The 14,921-nt window shown below is 36.8% G+C and overlaps 1 protein-coding gene across 2 annotated transcripts; it reads right to left on the reverse strand.

The window, feature by feature from the left end:
• Window positions 1-1,072: 1,072 nt before the first annotated feature.
• On the reverse strand, window positions 1,073-13,818 carry LOC108272636 (uncharacterized). Of its 2 annotated transcripts, XM_017481162.3 has the most exons (8): window positions 13,660-13,818; window positions 7,813-7,892; window positions 6,863-7,180; window positions 6,413-6,718; window positions 6,098-6,223; window positions 3,451-3,483; window positions 3,049-3,090; window positions 1,073-1,829 (listed from the first exon to the last, which is right to left on the reverse strand). In XM_017481162.3, exons 2-8 carry the CDS (start codon window positions 7,880-7,882, stop codon window positions 1,771-1,773), a joined length of 954 nt encoding a protein of 317 aa, XP_017336651.2. In that variant the 5' UTR covers window positions 7,883-7,892; window positions 13,660-13,818; the 3' UTR covers window positions 1,073-1,770. The 2 variants fall into 2 exon arrangements, with proteins under 2 accessions (XP_017336651.2, XP_053540099.1); XM_053684124.1 differs by lacking the exon at window positions 3,451-3,483.
• Window positions 13,819-14,921: the final 1,103 nt, after the last annotated feature.

Consider the following 14,921-nt stretch of genomic DNA (forward strand, 5'->3'; position numbering starts at 1 on the left):
GACTTAAAAGTCACTCAAAAATAAGTATAAAATGCATATTTTTCAATGCAGTGTCAAATATACAAAAAGTTTTTTGTTTTTTTTTCAGCTTTTTTGCTTTAAAATTCCTTTAAAAGGATCACATATTTAGACCGCTATTACTGAAAGAATTTTCCCCAAAATATAAAATTTAAAAAATGGATATTTTTATTTCAGGAGTTAAATAATTTTAGTGATAAATAACTTTCTCTGGAATATTCCTGATTAAAACAGAAAGTTCCTGATTAAACTCCCTCACGCTCACTACATTTACATGGACAGCAGGAATCTATTATTGACCTTATTTTGAATAAAACAATATTGTGATTAAGGTGTTTACATGAGTCGCTTTTAGAATACTCCTTTCATGTTCATGTTTTACATGTTATAGGACATAGATCGATTAACGGCACACGTCATTACATCACCGCGCCCCACCATCCAACGTGCCCTCCAGAATTTCACGTATCAACATTCAGTGCGTCTTCGTTATGGTACCGTATACAGTTTTGGGTTTTTCATTTTTAACTTTACGAAAGCTTTAAGTGCAGTTAAATATTTGTCATGCAATATGTGCAAATAGACGACGGCGGATACAAATTCTCCAGCAACAGGCCTCCTCTGTACTTTCATTCGGCAACATTTCATTCATGCCACTGCAACAAACTCGGAGGTACTGGATGAGAGTAAGGACTGGTGGGAGAGAGTTGTTTTAATGAAATTTGATGATGGCGAATGGAAAGAAAATTTTTGTATATGTGTCCTGTCGCAAAATGCGGTGAAAACTCCCACATGACGTTAATAGTGTGATTAGGGTGTGTACATGTCTATAATGCACGTCGATAATGCAACTAAAATAGGAGTACTCCACACATCTTAACTGTATGACTTTAGCCAGATTAAGGTCATCAATAATCGTTGTTTACATGATAGTTTCTTAATCAGAGTATCGTCTTAATCGGGTTAATATCGGATTATTGGTGTCCATGTAAACGTACTGGCTGACGTTTTCATATTTTGCACACATAATTAAACACAAGTAATTCAACCTGAGTCTTGTGGAGCAACTGAGGTTTATTTTGAACTAACCATGACAGATGGTGCTAAAAAAAAAAAAAAACTCTGGTGTCCATGGAGAAGTAAATCCCTGTAGAGAATGTCAATAATAAAGATTAGCACTTGCACAGCAAAACATGGGCTCTCAGGATCAGGACTGAACCTCCACCTTTGGAGCTGTGAGACACAGATACTAGCTCTTAACATCCTGGCTAATCATTTACCCAAGAGAATAATAAAAAAATGTGAGTAGAATTAACTAGCTGACAGATCCCGGAAACTAGATTGTTATTGTTATATAAAAAGATTTGTTATTGGCGAATTCAGCACACTCAGACATGCTAGATAATTCTGACAGATAATTTTGTGAAAATAAAAATAGAGTGAACGACAAATTATACACATATAACTGCATTAAAGATACAGTTATCTTTCACTTTTCTTTTGTCAGACTGGCTGATTTCTTTTTTTTAAATGTCCCGCCAGCCTGGGACTTTCCACAATCAGGAACTTTCCCCTAAATGCCTGGTCTTTTATCTTACCTCATTTAAAATCACACCCAGTGTCACACGGGACTGAACACAAACTCGTTCGTTCAGTCAGTAATGGAGAAAGAATCCATTTTGTAGAATGTCCTGAGGCTGTTAAATCACCATCATGTGATTAAATATTTACAGAGTAATTAATAATCAGACATTACACTGCGATCTTCTCTTCAGCATCAGCTGCTTTCTTATAAACAGGTTCATTCAGGGCTGAAAAAAACAACAATAAGATAAAACTTTACAAATCACATATCACAACCATTTTTATACTGTAATAATATTCTACTGTACATATATACTATATAATAATAATACTATACACAATACATATTATATATAAAATACAATTTACACAAACTAATAAGTGTGCTTTATAAATAATATTGTGTGTATAAATGTGTATATGTAATTGCTATTATTATTATTATTATTATTATTATTATTATTAGAGTATATTATATAGTTATATAGAGTATGTAATATTAGTATAGTATAGAATTAAAATGTACTATTATATTAATATTAATAATATTACTGCAGCATATTATAGTGTAGGTAATATTTCTATAGTATAATATATTAATATTATTAATATTATTATAGTTTATTATACAATGGATGTAATATTACTATAGTATTAGTAGGAGTTTGTACTAATATTAACATTACTATTATTACTAAATGATATATTATTGTATTAATGCTACAGTATATTATTAGTATAGTGTTAGTAGGTACTAATATTACTATAGTATAATACACTGTGATTATAGCGAATGATTAAATGATGTACTTTCTAGTTGATATTTCATCTCTACAAACTTCTAATGTAATAAAATTAAATCACCATGTAGTATAGTGATACTGAAAAAATATCATTATGTGACATGTACTTTCTCTTATTATTACATATAACACAGTACATTATTTTCAGATGTTTATTTTAGACTTCCTGTTAAGTTCAGAGCAACAAAAGGAAAGGGAAGGGGCCAACAGTGGCAGTTTGGCAGTGCTGGGCTTGAACCCCTGACTTTCTGATCACTGACCCAGAGTCTTAACCATTGAAGCTTCAGCCCATGTTTTGTAACGATTAGATGACTGATTTTGGTGAAATCATGTTGGTGGGACCTCACAGGATTTTCTTAAACATCCTAACACACAAACTAGCATTTTAGCAAACATGGCAACCCACAAGCTACCATTATAGTAAACATTGCAAGCCATGCATTTTATGGTTTCTATTTTATACCCCACTCGTTGGGAGTACAGCTTCAGTGGAATGTAAGTTGTTAAAAATTACCGCACACTGAGGTCAAACCATGTGTGTGTGTGTGTGTGTGTGTGTGTGTGTGTGTGTGTGTGTGTGTGTGTGAAGGAGCTGCTAAGATTCTTTCTAGTATTAGTGTAACATTAGGATCATGAACATTACCTTCTCCCTCTTCAGGATAAGTGTGCTCTGGGGAATTGGAGTCTGAAAAAAAGAAAGAAAGGAAATGACACATTCCACTGTCAGTGTGCAATCTGTAAGAGGATACAAGAACAGCTTTCGGTTTTGGACTAGTCTATGACCGAGGAAAAATTCCCAAAGAAAGCTGATGAGTGGAAAGTCCAGTAAAAAAAATGGAAAGTGGAAAGTCCAAATGTCAATAAAAAAAAAAGAAAAGAAAAGAAAAGAAAGAGTGAAAAAAAAAGAAAGAGCAGCATAGAGAGTAAAGAGCACGGCTTTCCCATGTAAATATGAGTGTCCATGCACTGAGATTTGTAAAGTTACTGAATAAAACCAGCATCATAACTAGCCCATAAACACACCAAATCTGAATAGTGGACATACTCAGAAAGGGAAGAGTCGATGCCCTTCTTTGCTCTGTGAAAAAACAAAATTATTTTTAATTATTAACCAACTCTCAGAATGGAATTCTTTGATCTGAGTTTTTAAGTGCACACCCAGCATCAAGTCTGGACTTGTTTGGTGATTTTGTTTGGAAAGAATGTTATCATCATCTTATGTAATGAGTGCCAAAACGCAGACTGAATGCATCACTGCTGTTATTTCTGTGATTATAATGAGATATATCTCTTTATTATTCTAACTAACACTCCTATTGTCTCCCTTGTTTCCATTACTATCAGTGAGTTGGTTAGGAACGACGGTTAATGAAGGATGAGTGGAATTTCCTTGTGCACGAGGACTGGGCAGTTATTTTTTCCTTTGCGTAAAAAGAATAAAAATTAGAAGTGAATCAATGTGAATCTGTAGTTTGATCTAAAAGGCAACGATGAAACCGAATCAATACGGCAATCATGAATCTATTATAACTGATTATAAATCGGTTCTTTTTATTACAATAAACATATCGATTGCAGGCTTTTAAATCGTATCATATCGTAGCAGATATCAGTGGTATCATCAAATATTGAGTCACTGACTTATGAATCCACAATGCTGACACCTCTGCTAGTGATGTTATATTTTTATGCAGTTTTGAATTGTATACACTCACGTTTGAATTCTTATCTTTATTCTGTTTCTAAAATCTGATTGGATGAGCTGCGTTCAAGGCCGTTTTTAAAATCCCTGATATACACACACCAGTGAGGGTATCTCAATGACTGAATTCTGTATAAATGCACCATAAAAGTGTTTAACAACAGCCCATAGATTAATCTTTGTCCATTATGTTGCTTAGCAAACTTTGTTTAGTGTTAACAGACTACATTGTGCCATGGAGGAAGAAATGTGATCTAATCACAGTTAAGGGAGTTTGATTACACTTTGCGTTGTGCCAGGAACGCCCTTACCCCTGATAAAATCACTGTAACTCATGCTCTCTGGTGGTTTATCGAGTCTTTGATGTAGACATCAACTTGTTTTTCACCACTGCGAGACCTAAAAAAGAAACCTAACAACCTCAAACGTTCCCATTATTTAATGCCAAGCCACAAGTTAAAGTGAATCCCGGCTTTCGCTCTTGACCAAACACACCAAACTACTAAACTTGTGATAAAAAAGTGTGATTGTGTAAGACATCTCTGCCTGAGAAGGCTACAAGTTAGATTTTGATTAGAGAATATAGATTATATTCATGTTGCGAATCCTTTGTTCCTTTTGCACACCACTTGGTGGCTTTGTTGCTCTTGGATCTCCTGCAGATTTTCTCTGTTTTGGATTGTGGATCTTTATCGATGCATTCACAAAAAAAAAAAAAAAAAACATGTTCATACATATAAAAAAATTCTCTATTTATCTCTTTTATGCCCCTGTGGCACATGAACATAGATTTTTTTTGGAGCAGGATGACATTTACAGTATAAGGACTTAAGCAAGAACAGAGAATTGAAGAGTATATTACGCATGACAGAATGAGAAAAAAATCTGTAATAGTCAGTTGGGAGTCGACAGCATGCAGTTATCCAGCGTACATTCCTGAGTTCATTAAAATTCCTGTGATCATTAACCAGTGTTGCTAGTTTTCAGCAAACTACACTTTTCTTCTTTTTCTCAGCCTTTGCATTGGGAAACGAGGTCACCGTTGTGCACACGCATTTCTAATGTACATACATTATCCACTCCATAATCATTACTCAATCTTTACAATATATTTTACTATAGACATGCTTCTGTACGTCATACACACACTGTAGGCATTTACACTCTGACATTTTGTACAAATCTTTTAGATTTAAATGATTCCTGCCCCAGTGAGCTTCTATTAGAGCTTGTTGCAGTTCCCATGTTTGACCACTAGGTGTAGTAAAAACTTTATAAAGTAAATGGGGCAGTGAGAGCGCAGCACCACCATCACACACCATCCTGAAAGACCAACAAATCAACAGAGCGTCCTGTTATATCTGTCTGTTAGAGAGTGATGCGTGGTCACTCAAAAGATGTCACTGGCATTTCATCAGAATTTAATATGTACTGATTGTATAAGTTGTGAATGAGGACTTTTTGAAGATTAACATTGCTTGTGTGAGATAAAAGTTAAAAAAAAAGAAAAAAAAAAGGTCATGGCTATAAAGAGTGTGACTCTAAATGTTAGGTGTGTTAGTGCTTGTTTTAGTGTGGAAAAAGCTTTTATGTGTGATGATGTGGGTCAGACAAGAACATACAGGAATTCAGCATTAAAGCAGATAAGAAATGAAAAACATAAAATAGAGAACTTTGCTGTTTTGGCATTTTAACATTTCCTTTTTTCCAGTTACTAGTTCCCTAATTACACATCTTTAAAACTTGTTCAATGGTTTACTTGCACACTGCTGACTATATACTATATACGACAGTATAATTAATTGTATATACAGAAATCTTTCGCCTTTCTCTGGTTTTGCTTAATTACCAGTATATACTGTGTTCATCATTCATGACCATTTAATTATCTTCCTCTATTGTGATTTGTATGTAAACATTACGAGTTTTGTATTTCTTTGCATTTTTGCACACTTGTTTGTTTTGTCTTTAAATGAACTTTATTACTTACGCCGAGCGCATCTTCGCTTGAACAAGAGAACAATCAGGAGCCCGATGATGAGAGACCCGATAACTATCACAGGAGCAATGATGTTCTTCACCGTGCTGTTACCAGCTGGGGGATTCGCCGGGTTATCTTGGAGAGAGAGAGAGAGAGAGAGAGAGAGAGATTTACTTTTTTTGAAAATGTGAACAGAAATACTCTCTAATATATTGTGTTTGTTGATGTTATATTTGTGTACACTGATAATCAAAAATCACAGTTTGATACAAATTAAGTTTTTTTTACTTTGCTGAAATAGCACTGTTACTAGACAATAATTACCCTTTATCTCCAGAGTTGACATGCTCCCGCCTTCTTCTTCATATTTGTTGTTGAGGACGACGCACCTGAAAGGTGCCCAGAGTGTGTCGAACGTCTGGAAGCTCAGTTTGCTAGTCAGAGTGAAGAGACCGTCATTTCCCTGCGTGCTTTGAAGTGTGGCGCTTTTTGTCCAGTTTGTGTTGCTTTGATCAAACCAGTGGATGGTTCCTGCTGGATATCCACCGCTAGCGCTACAGTACAGATCAGCATGTTCACCATTCACTATCTCTTTCTGCATGGTGGTTATGAGCGGGTTGCTGTACTTGGCTAAAAAAAAAAGATTCTCGTTAAAAGATCACAGGGTCACATGCTAGGAAAATACAAACAATCTCAGAAAGTCACAGAAATAATGGGGCAGATTAGACTCTGTAATATTGAGATAATGTGAACAAGAGGACATTTTTCTCTTACCTGTGACACTGATGGTGAATTTTACTTGCTCATTACCCAGGTTGGTCCTGATGAAATACCAATATCCACCTTCATCTGTGATCGCGGTGTTATGAAGCTGTAACGATGGCCCGTTTTCAACTTTAAATCGAGAGTCTCCTGTCACTTTGTTCAGATATGGTTGAAAAGTGAAACAGGGTTCATTCTCTCCACTCCTAGTTAAAACCACTGTGTTAATGCTGATAGGCTTAGGATCAGTGAGGGACTCGATACTGCAGGAGATGTTAGTGGTCTGACCGATGACTCCTACTGCAGGCTGGCATTTCAGTTTAAGCAGACCTGTTGAACAAAAAAAAAACAGCAAAAACAAATATGATTTTTAAAAAAACTGATAAATACACCAGAGATGTAAATTACACAGGGAAGAAGGAGGGCATTCACTCTCAACATGATGCTACCACCATCATGCTTCACAGTGAGGATGGTGTTTAATGAACAGTGCCTGGCAAAAATGTTACATTGTCATCTGATCTGACCTCAGAACTATTTCTGTGTATTTTGTTTCAGTAATTTCTTCTTGCCACTCTGAGCTGTGGTTCTCTCCACTCAGCTCAGAGTTCTCCTTGTGCTCTTGGATGTTTCTCTGACAAATCACTAATCCCTAATAATCACATTAGCCACCCCTACATGTAAAACTAATGCAGTCTGAATAGAGCTTAAGAATGTCTGTGTGTGTAAATCGTCTGGTCTTTTGGCTTATTTATTTTATTCTCTTGTGTTTTGTTTCCAGTTGAACTTTGAAACCCCTAAAGTCTGAACCCTACCCTCTAACCCCTAAATCATTATTCAGGGGCTTTTGCATTATTTTTTTTGATGTTTTACCATTAGCTTGAATTAACCTCTTCTATTTGTTCAACACTTTAGTGAAGATTTGCTGTTTTCACAACAAATCGGAATCAAATTCCACTTACTCTCAGCCGACTGTCCAACACGTACAGACGACAATATCAGCACAAAGAACAGGAGAGTCGTTGAAGCCATGTCTCTGTTTCTGTAAAAAAAAAAAAAAAAAAAAAAAAAAAAAAAAAAAAGAGGAATTAACGTCACAGTGATCTGGCTGAAGAGGAAGCAAAAGAGGAAGAAAAACGTTTTTTATTTCCCTGATTTCAGGGACAGAGCAGAAAGATAACCACAAAGTGTAACACAATTCATCAGGTCATGACACCACATGTTCTTTGTTCAACCCTGCATGTCATGTCGCTGAAATTTTGTAGTATAGCACTTCTTAGGTATTTGAATTGAGTATTTGAATTGAGTCTCTAAATTCTTTCTCTTTTTTTTCTTGGGAATGAAGAAGGTCAACAGCATTTATATTGTGTTCTGGACGGTTATAAAGGCCACATTGTGTCTACACAATGCTGCAAATATGCCCAAGATCAGGAGTCACAGTCACGTTACTGTATCTCAGTGAGTTTCAGAATGACTCAAATATCACATCAGTCTCACAGCCTCTTCTACAGACTGATGCATGGACAGAAAGATAAACAGATAGACAGGACAGATAGATAAAAACATTAGGAAAAGCTTTCAGGGATGTTTAATCCTATACAACAGATAAAGGAGGAAGTCTGAAACTTGCTATTTCTCTGGAAACTTCAGACGAACATACTATTTTTACTGTGTACTAAATCTTTATTACATTGCAGTGCACATAAGGGGGGAACAAACTTCTTCGCTTTCTTTCTTTTCCTGTACAGCTTTTCCTTTCCTTTATCACTCAAACATCTTTGAGAGCGGTTTCTCATTGAAACACACTGATTGGCTGCAGCCGACCAATCAGCAGCTTTGAAGTATCTTTTTTCATTTTTCTCTCTCACTTCTCTTCTCTTTGTTTCTTTTCCCCCATAACATTTCCTTTTATTCAAACTTAATCTTTAAGAACCTGTAGCACCATTTTTGTTCCTTCTTTCTTTCCCCTGTCCTTCCTTTTTCTGTTTTTCTTTCTTGCACGTCTTTTTCTCTTTCTACCTCCTCATTTTTATTCCTTCTTTCTTTCATTCTCTCTCAGTCTTTCAGTCTCATGATGTTGAATTTACCTTCATGTTTGTCTTTACTCTTTTTTTATGAGTACTACATGACCACAGGACTGTAGGTGATATAGATGATGTAGATGATGTAGGTGATATAGATGACGTGAGTGATGTAGATGATGTAGGTGATGTAGGTGATGTAGGTGATGTAGATTTAGGTGATGTAGGTGATGTAGATGATGTGAGTGATGTAGGTGATGTAGATGATGTAGGTGATGTAGATGATGTAGATGATGTAGATGATGTAGGTGATGTAGATTTAGGTGATGTAGGTGATGTAGGTGATGTAGATGATGTGAGTGATGTAGGTGATGTAGATGATGTAGATGATGTGAGTGATGTAGGTGATGTAGATGATGTAGGTGATGTAGATTTAGGTGATGTAGATGATGTAGGTGATGTAGGTGATGTAGGTGATGTAGATGATATGAGTGATGTGAGTGATGTAGGTGATGTAGATGATGTGAGTGATGTAGATGATGTAGATGATGTAGGTGATGTAGATTTAGGTGATGTAGGTGATGTAGATGATGTAGATGATGTGAGTGATGTAGGTGAAGTAGGTGATGTAGATTTAGGTGATGTAGATGATTTGAGTGATGTAGATGATGTAGGTGATGTAGATGATGTGAGTGATGTAGATGATGTAGATGATGTAGGTGATGTAGGTGATGTATATTTAGGTGATGTAGGTGATGTAGGTGATGTAGATGATGTGAGTGATGTAGGTGATGTAGATGATGTAGATGATGTGAGTGATGTAGGTGATGTAGATGATGTAGGTGATGTAGATTTAGGTGATGTAGATGATGTAGGTGATGTAGGTGATGTAGGTGATGTAGGTGATGTAGATGATGTGAGTGATGTGAGTGATGTAGGTGATGTAGATGATGTGAGTGATGTAGATGATGTAGATGATGTAGGTGATGTAGATTTAGGTGATGTAGGTGATGTAGATGATGTAGATGATGTGAGTGATGTAGGTGAAGTAGGTGATGTAGATTTAGGTGATGTAGATGATTTGAGTGATGTAGATGATGTAGGTGATGTAGATGATGTGAGTGATGTAGATGATGTAGATGATGTAGGTGATGTAGGTGATGTATATTTAGGTGATGTAGGTGATGTAGGTGATGTAGATGATGTGAGTGATGTAGGTGATGTAGATGATGTAGATGATGTGAGTGATGTAGGTGATGTAGATGATGTAGGTGATGTAGATTTAGGTGATGTAGATGATGTAGGTGATGTAGGTGATGTAGGTGATGTAGGTGATGTAGATGATGTGAGTGATGTGAGTGATGTAGGTGATGTAGATGATGTGAGTGATGTAGATGATGTAGATGATGTAGGTGATGTAGATTTAGGTGATGTAGGTGATGTAGATGATGTAGATGATGTGAGTGATGTAGGTGAAGTAGGTGATGTAGATTTAGGTGATGTAGATGATTTGAGTGATGTAGATGATGTAGGTGATGTAGATGATGTGAGTGATGTAGATGATGTAGATGATGTAGGTGATGTAGGTGATGTATATTTAGGTGATGTAGGTGATGTAGGTGATGTAGATGATGTGAGTGATGTAGATGATGTAGATGATGTAGGTGATGTAGATTTAGGTGATGTAGGTGATGTAGGTGGTGTAGATGATGTAGGCCAGTGGTTCCCAAACTTTTCCAGGTAAGGCCCCCCAAATGGCATTAAAATTTGACCAAGGCCCCCCTTTTGCAAGATGCCTTTAAAACATATATCTATAACATATATCTTTAAACAATATATCCCCCTTTTTTTAATTAATAATTACATCTTACATCTTTACATTACATTAGGGATTGATTGTGTGTGTGTGCGTGTGTGCGTGTGTGTGTGTGTGTGTGTGAGAGAGAGAGAGAGAGAGAGAGAGAGAGAGAGAGAGAAAGAGAAAGCATACATTTATTTATTTTTCACACAAAATTGTTGAGGCACCCCGGGCGACCACTGGCGGCCCCCACTTTGAAAACCACTGATGTAGGTGATGTAGATGATGTAGATGATGTAGGTGATGTAGATGTAAATGATGTAGGTGATGTAAGTGATGTAGGTGATGTAGATGTAAATGATGTAGGTGATGTAAGTGATGTAAGTGATGTAGGTGATGTAGACGATAAAGGTGATGTAGATGACGTACATGATGTAGCTATCATCAACCTATTGTACGATATCTAGACATTTTTGCTGGTCTTGATATCACCCATTGTGTTTACATGCACGTTTGGTCATGTAAGAAGAGAGGGACGCAAATGCAGTTTAAGCATTTTATTTGAGAGTCAGGCGGACAAATCCAAACCGTGAATCATAATCAGCAAATAGAACACAAGCAGAGGTCAGGCAATCAGCGGACAGTAAAAGGAGGGATAATCCAAAATGTGGGGGATTGAGCCACTTAAGGTGTGTAAACTGAAATGCTTTACTAATGGGTTAATTAACACCCACACATATCCTATGCACAAAATGACGTGAATGCACAAGTGAACTTGAACTGAAGTAAGGCGATGGGTGGAATGGTAAGTCACGTTGTGAATACGCTCTTTCCATAAGAACGAGCTAAAACACGGACAGTGAATAACTAAAGCATAAACAATTCATAATATTGTATTACAGTAGTGAACACATTGTAATGTTTTATTTCAGGAGATCAAGTTTTCACAACAATGCCAGTCTTCACATGTTTTTTTTTTTTATATGTGTTTAAGTTAATGTATAAATTTGTGATTATGTAGATGATTTAGGTGATGTAGGTCATGTAGATTAACAGATTAACAAACACTAATCAGACAGGAATGTGTTAGATAAGAGTTAGAGAGGGGCAGTTTATGTGTATACGGGTCTGAAATATAATAAATATGTGTAATGCAGGTGTTCTGGCTTTGTATTCTGCTCCATAGTAGAGGCTATTACAGAGAGCATGTAAGTAATAGTCCAGCGCTCACTCTTATCACTCACATCTAATCCACATACTGCAGTGGAACAAGCACACACACTTCAATAGCTTCAACCAGAACAAATCATTCTCCGTCCTGTAAAAACCTTAAACACTTTTAAGCCACATTGAGTGCCTAAGCTCTGCCCTTCTCTGCTTCTTCTTCTTCTACTTCTTCTCCGTTCTCTCTCTCTCTCTCTCTCTCTCTCTCTCTCTCTCTCTCTCTCTCTCTCTCTCTCTGCTACGTATGCACAGAATTAAACAAATAACACATTTCAACTTCCTGGAGCTAACCCAGATATGGTCACTTTAGCAGGGTGAATGTATTTCTTCCTGGAGAGATAACAGCAAAGACATCTACACAAACTTTTACTATTAGAGTTCTCCAGTTCACTTTTCAGAGCATTAATAATGGGCCTTGCTCAAGAACAAAACACTGCACAAAGAGCAATGTGATTACTCTGAGCTGTAAACACTATTATTATTTCCTGCCTTGCTCCATCTCTGCTAGAAACTCAGCGTGTGGTCAAGTTCCCAGCAAGGGGGACTGTTTTACAAACTAGATGTTTAACATTGATTGTTAGACTCAGTCACAAGATTTGAGACTCAATTAAAAGACATTTGAGCAGAGAGGTCTGATAAGCTGAAAATCTGATCATCAAAAATCGTTTTTAAAAATGGTGGATCACATATCGGAGACACATCAGATATTGGATCCTGTAACAAATGACAAAAAAATGGAATTGGATTTGGTAAAGAACCTGATTTTTTTGGAACTGGAAATGCTTTCATATTAAGAGACTTGACAGTTTATTTCATTTGTTAGGATTGATTTCATTAGATTTATACTTTAAACTATTTACAAAGTAAGTGATGTAAATATCAGTTGATACTCAAGATTTAAGTATCTGTTCCAGGAAAAATAAATAGCTCTATCGTGCCATCTCTAGATTGGAGAGTACCTATTACGATGACGCTGCCACGTTTTTAATGCTCATACTTTTTCTTTCCAGGGTCATTTCTTATCTTAATTATTTTAGTGCTTTCATTTATCTGCTTTGGTGTTATTGACTCTTGCTATTAACTGAAACTGCTCTGAGTTCTAGTCAAGGGATGTAACACAACTCACGACTTCTCATATTTCACATTAATTGTAATTCACGCAGTTTTTTAAAATCCAAAATAAAACCAAGAGGATACAGATACATTCAAAAATCAACCCGTATTAGATCCATTATATATTCGTTCACAGTTTATGATCGCAGGACCATAAACAAAAGTCCAGTTTTTCCAGCTCCCCCCATACACACACACACACACACACACACACACACACACACACACACACACAATGCTCTGGTCAAAATACAAATACACAAGCCATTTGATAACGCCATCCTGCTAGGATTTCCATCTCATTTGCAATCCAGTCACATGTTTGAAAGGAATGGAAATGAACGAAAATGCAAATGAAAGAAAGAAAGAAAGTAGGAAAGAAAGAAAAACAACAGGCTGCTTGTAAAAAGTGAAAAATGGCATGAAGTGAATCAGGTTAAACTACAGGTTAATAACTAACAGCTGTGACGTCACGACTCAGGATCAGGTCCAGGTCCAGTTGAAGGGCAATAAGTCTCGTTATGGTGAGATCTGAACAACTGCGTCCATTGAAATTGTTTTTGTGTGTGTGTGTGTGTGTGTGTGTGTGTGTGTGTGTGTGTGTGTGAGTGTGTGTGTGTGTGTGTGTGTGAGAGAGAGAGACAGATACTTACTGAGTAAGTTTAGACAGGAGATCCAGGCTCTCTCGTGGCTGATCGGCAGTGTGAGTGAGAGAGTGTGTGAGAGCTGAACTACTTCAGGAGTGGAATAACACTTTCGGTTTCAGTATGAGCATGAGTGAAGCGCTATAATTATGAGATTTTATTCTGGTTTGCCAGATCAGATTAAACCACGTCCGCATTCATACCGACAAAAATAGTGTAGACAAACCCAGCTCCGTCCAGCCGGTTTGATCTACTATTTTCCCACAGTTTTTCACTGAGAGAGATTTCTTTCAACCATTACAAACGTGAATAATAACTGGGATTAAAATAAGACTAATAGAAATGGGTTATGAATCCACTGGGTAAAATCCACACCTGCTACTCGAGCTCCTTATTCACCTTCATCATCCACAGCACTCACTTTCTCCCTGTACTTTCCCTTACACAAACTTTCTCCATTACTCCCTTTAAACCAACCACTGATCCTCACCTTCACTTTGTAGATTTAATACCCTCACTGCACCTCAATCTTCCCCTCATCATCCCCTTCCTCATCCCCCGCCCCCCATGTAGCTTTTCATCATTAAATGCCATCTCATCCTCACTACCACACACACGGAGTGCGTCCTCTGCTTTATTCTACTTTCAGTTCAGTAGAACAGAGTTAAGCTCATACACATGATCATGTACAATAATGGTAACATAATACAGTCCCCTCTGAAAGTACTCGAACAGCGAGGCTAATGCTATTATTTGGGCTATATAGCAAAGATTGAGATGGAAAGATGACTATCAGACAATAGATCAGCATTTTTGTTTTTATTTTATGAGATTTACATCTAGACGTTTTCAACAAGTTACAACATGGCACTTATTGCATCAGACCTCCCAATTTTAAGGTGAGCAAGAGTATAGGAACAGACATTGAAATCTTGAAGTAAATATTTAGTCACATATCCCTTGCTTGCAATAACTGCATCAAGCCTGTGACTCACTGACATCAAACTTGGTTTCTTCTTTTGTGTTGCTTTTCCAGGCTTTCACTGCAGCATCTTTCAGTTGTTTGTTTCAGGGGGTTTCTCTCTTCAGGAAGTGAAAGGAGGCTCAGTTGGTTCTAAAGCTCAACCCCCTGGATAAAGTCCTTGTTCAGGTGGCAGTGTATTCTTCTACTACTACTACTACTACTACTACTACTACTACTACTACTACTACTACTACTACTACTACTACAACAACTACAACAACACAGCTTAGCTCTGAGGATTCTGGTT

This window comes from Ictalurus punctatus, chromosome 12, assembly GCF_001660625.3.
Source record: "Ictalurus punctatus breed USDA103 chromosome 12, Coco_2.0, whole genome shotgun sequence".
Lineage (NCBI taxonomy): Eukaryota > Metazoa > Chordata > Actinopteri > Siluriformes > Ictaluridae > Ictalurus > Ictalurus punctatus.

Bases quoted from the DNA above. Each gene is read 5' to 3' on its own strand.
- LOC108272636 (XM_017481162.3), bottom strand. From the start codon at position 7,882: ATGGCTTCAACGACTCTCCTGTTCTTTGTGCTGATATTGTCGTCTGTA. The intron at 7,181-7,812 runs GTAAGTGGAATT...TTTGTTCAACAG, and splicing joins TGTTGGACAGTCGGCTGAGA to GTCTGCTTAAACTGAAATGC. The intron at 6,719-6,862 runs GTAAGAGAAAAA...TTTTTTTTTTAG, and splicing joins ATTCACCATCAGTGTCACAG to CCAAGTACAGCAACCCGCTC.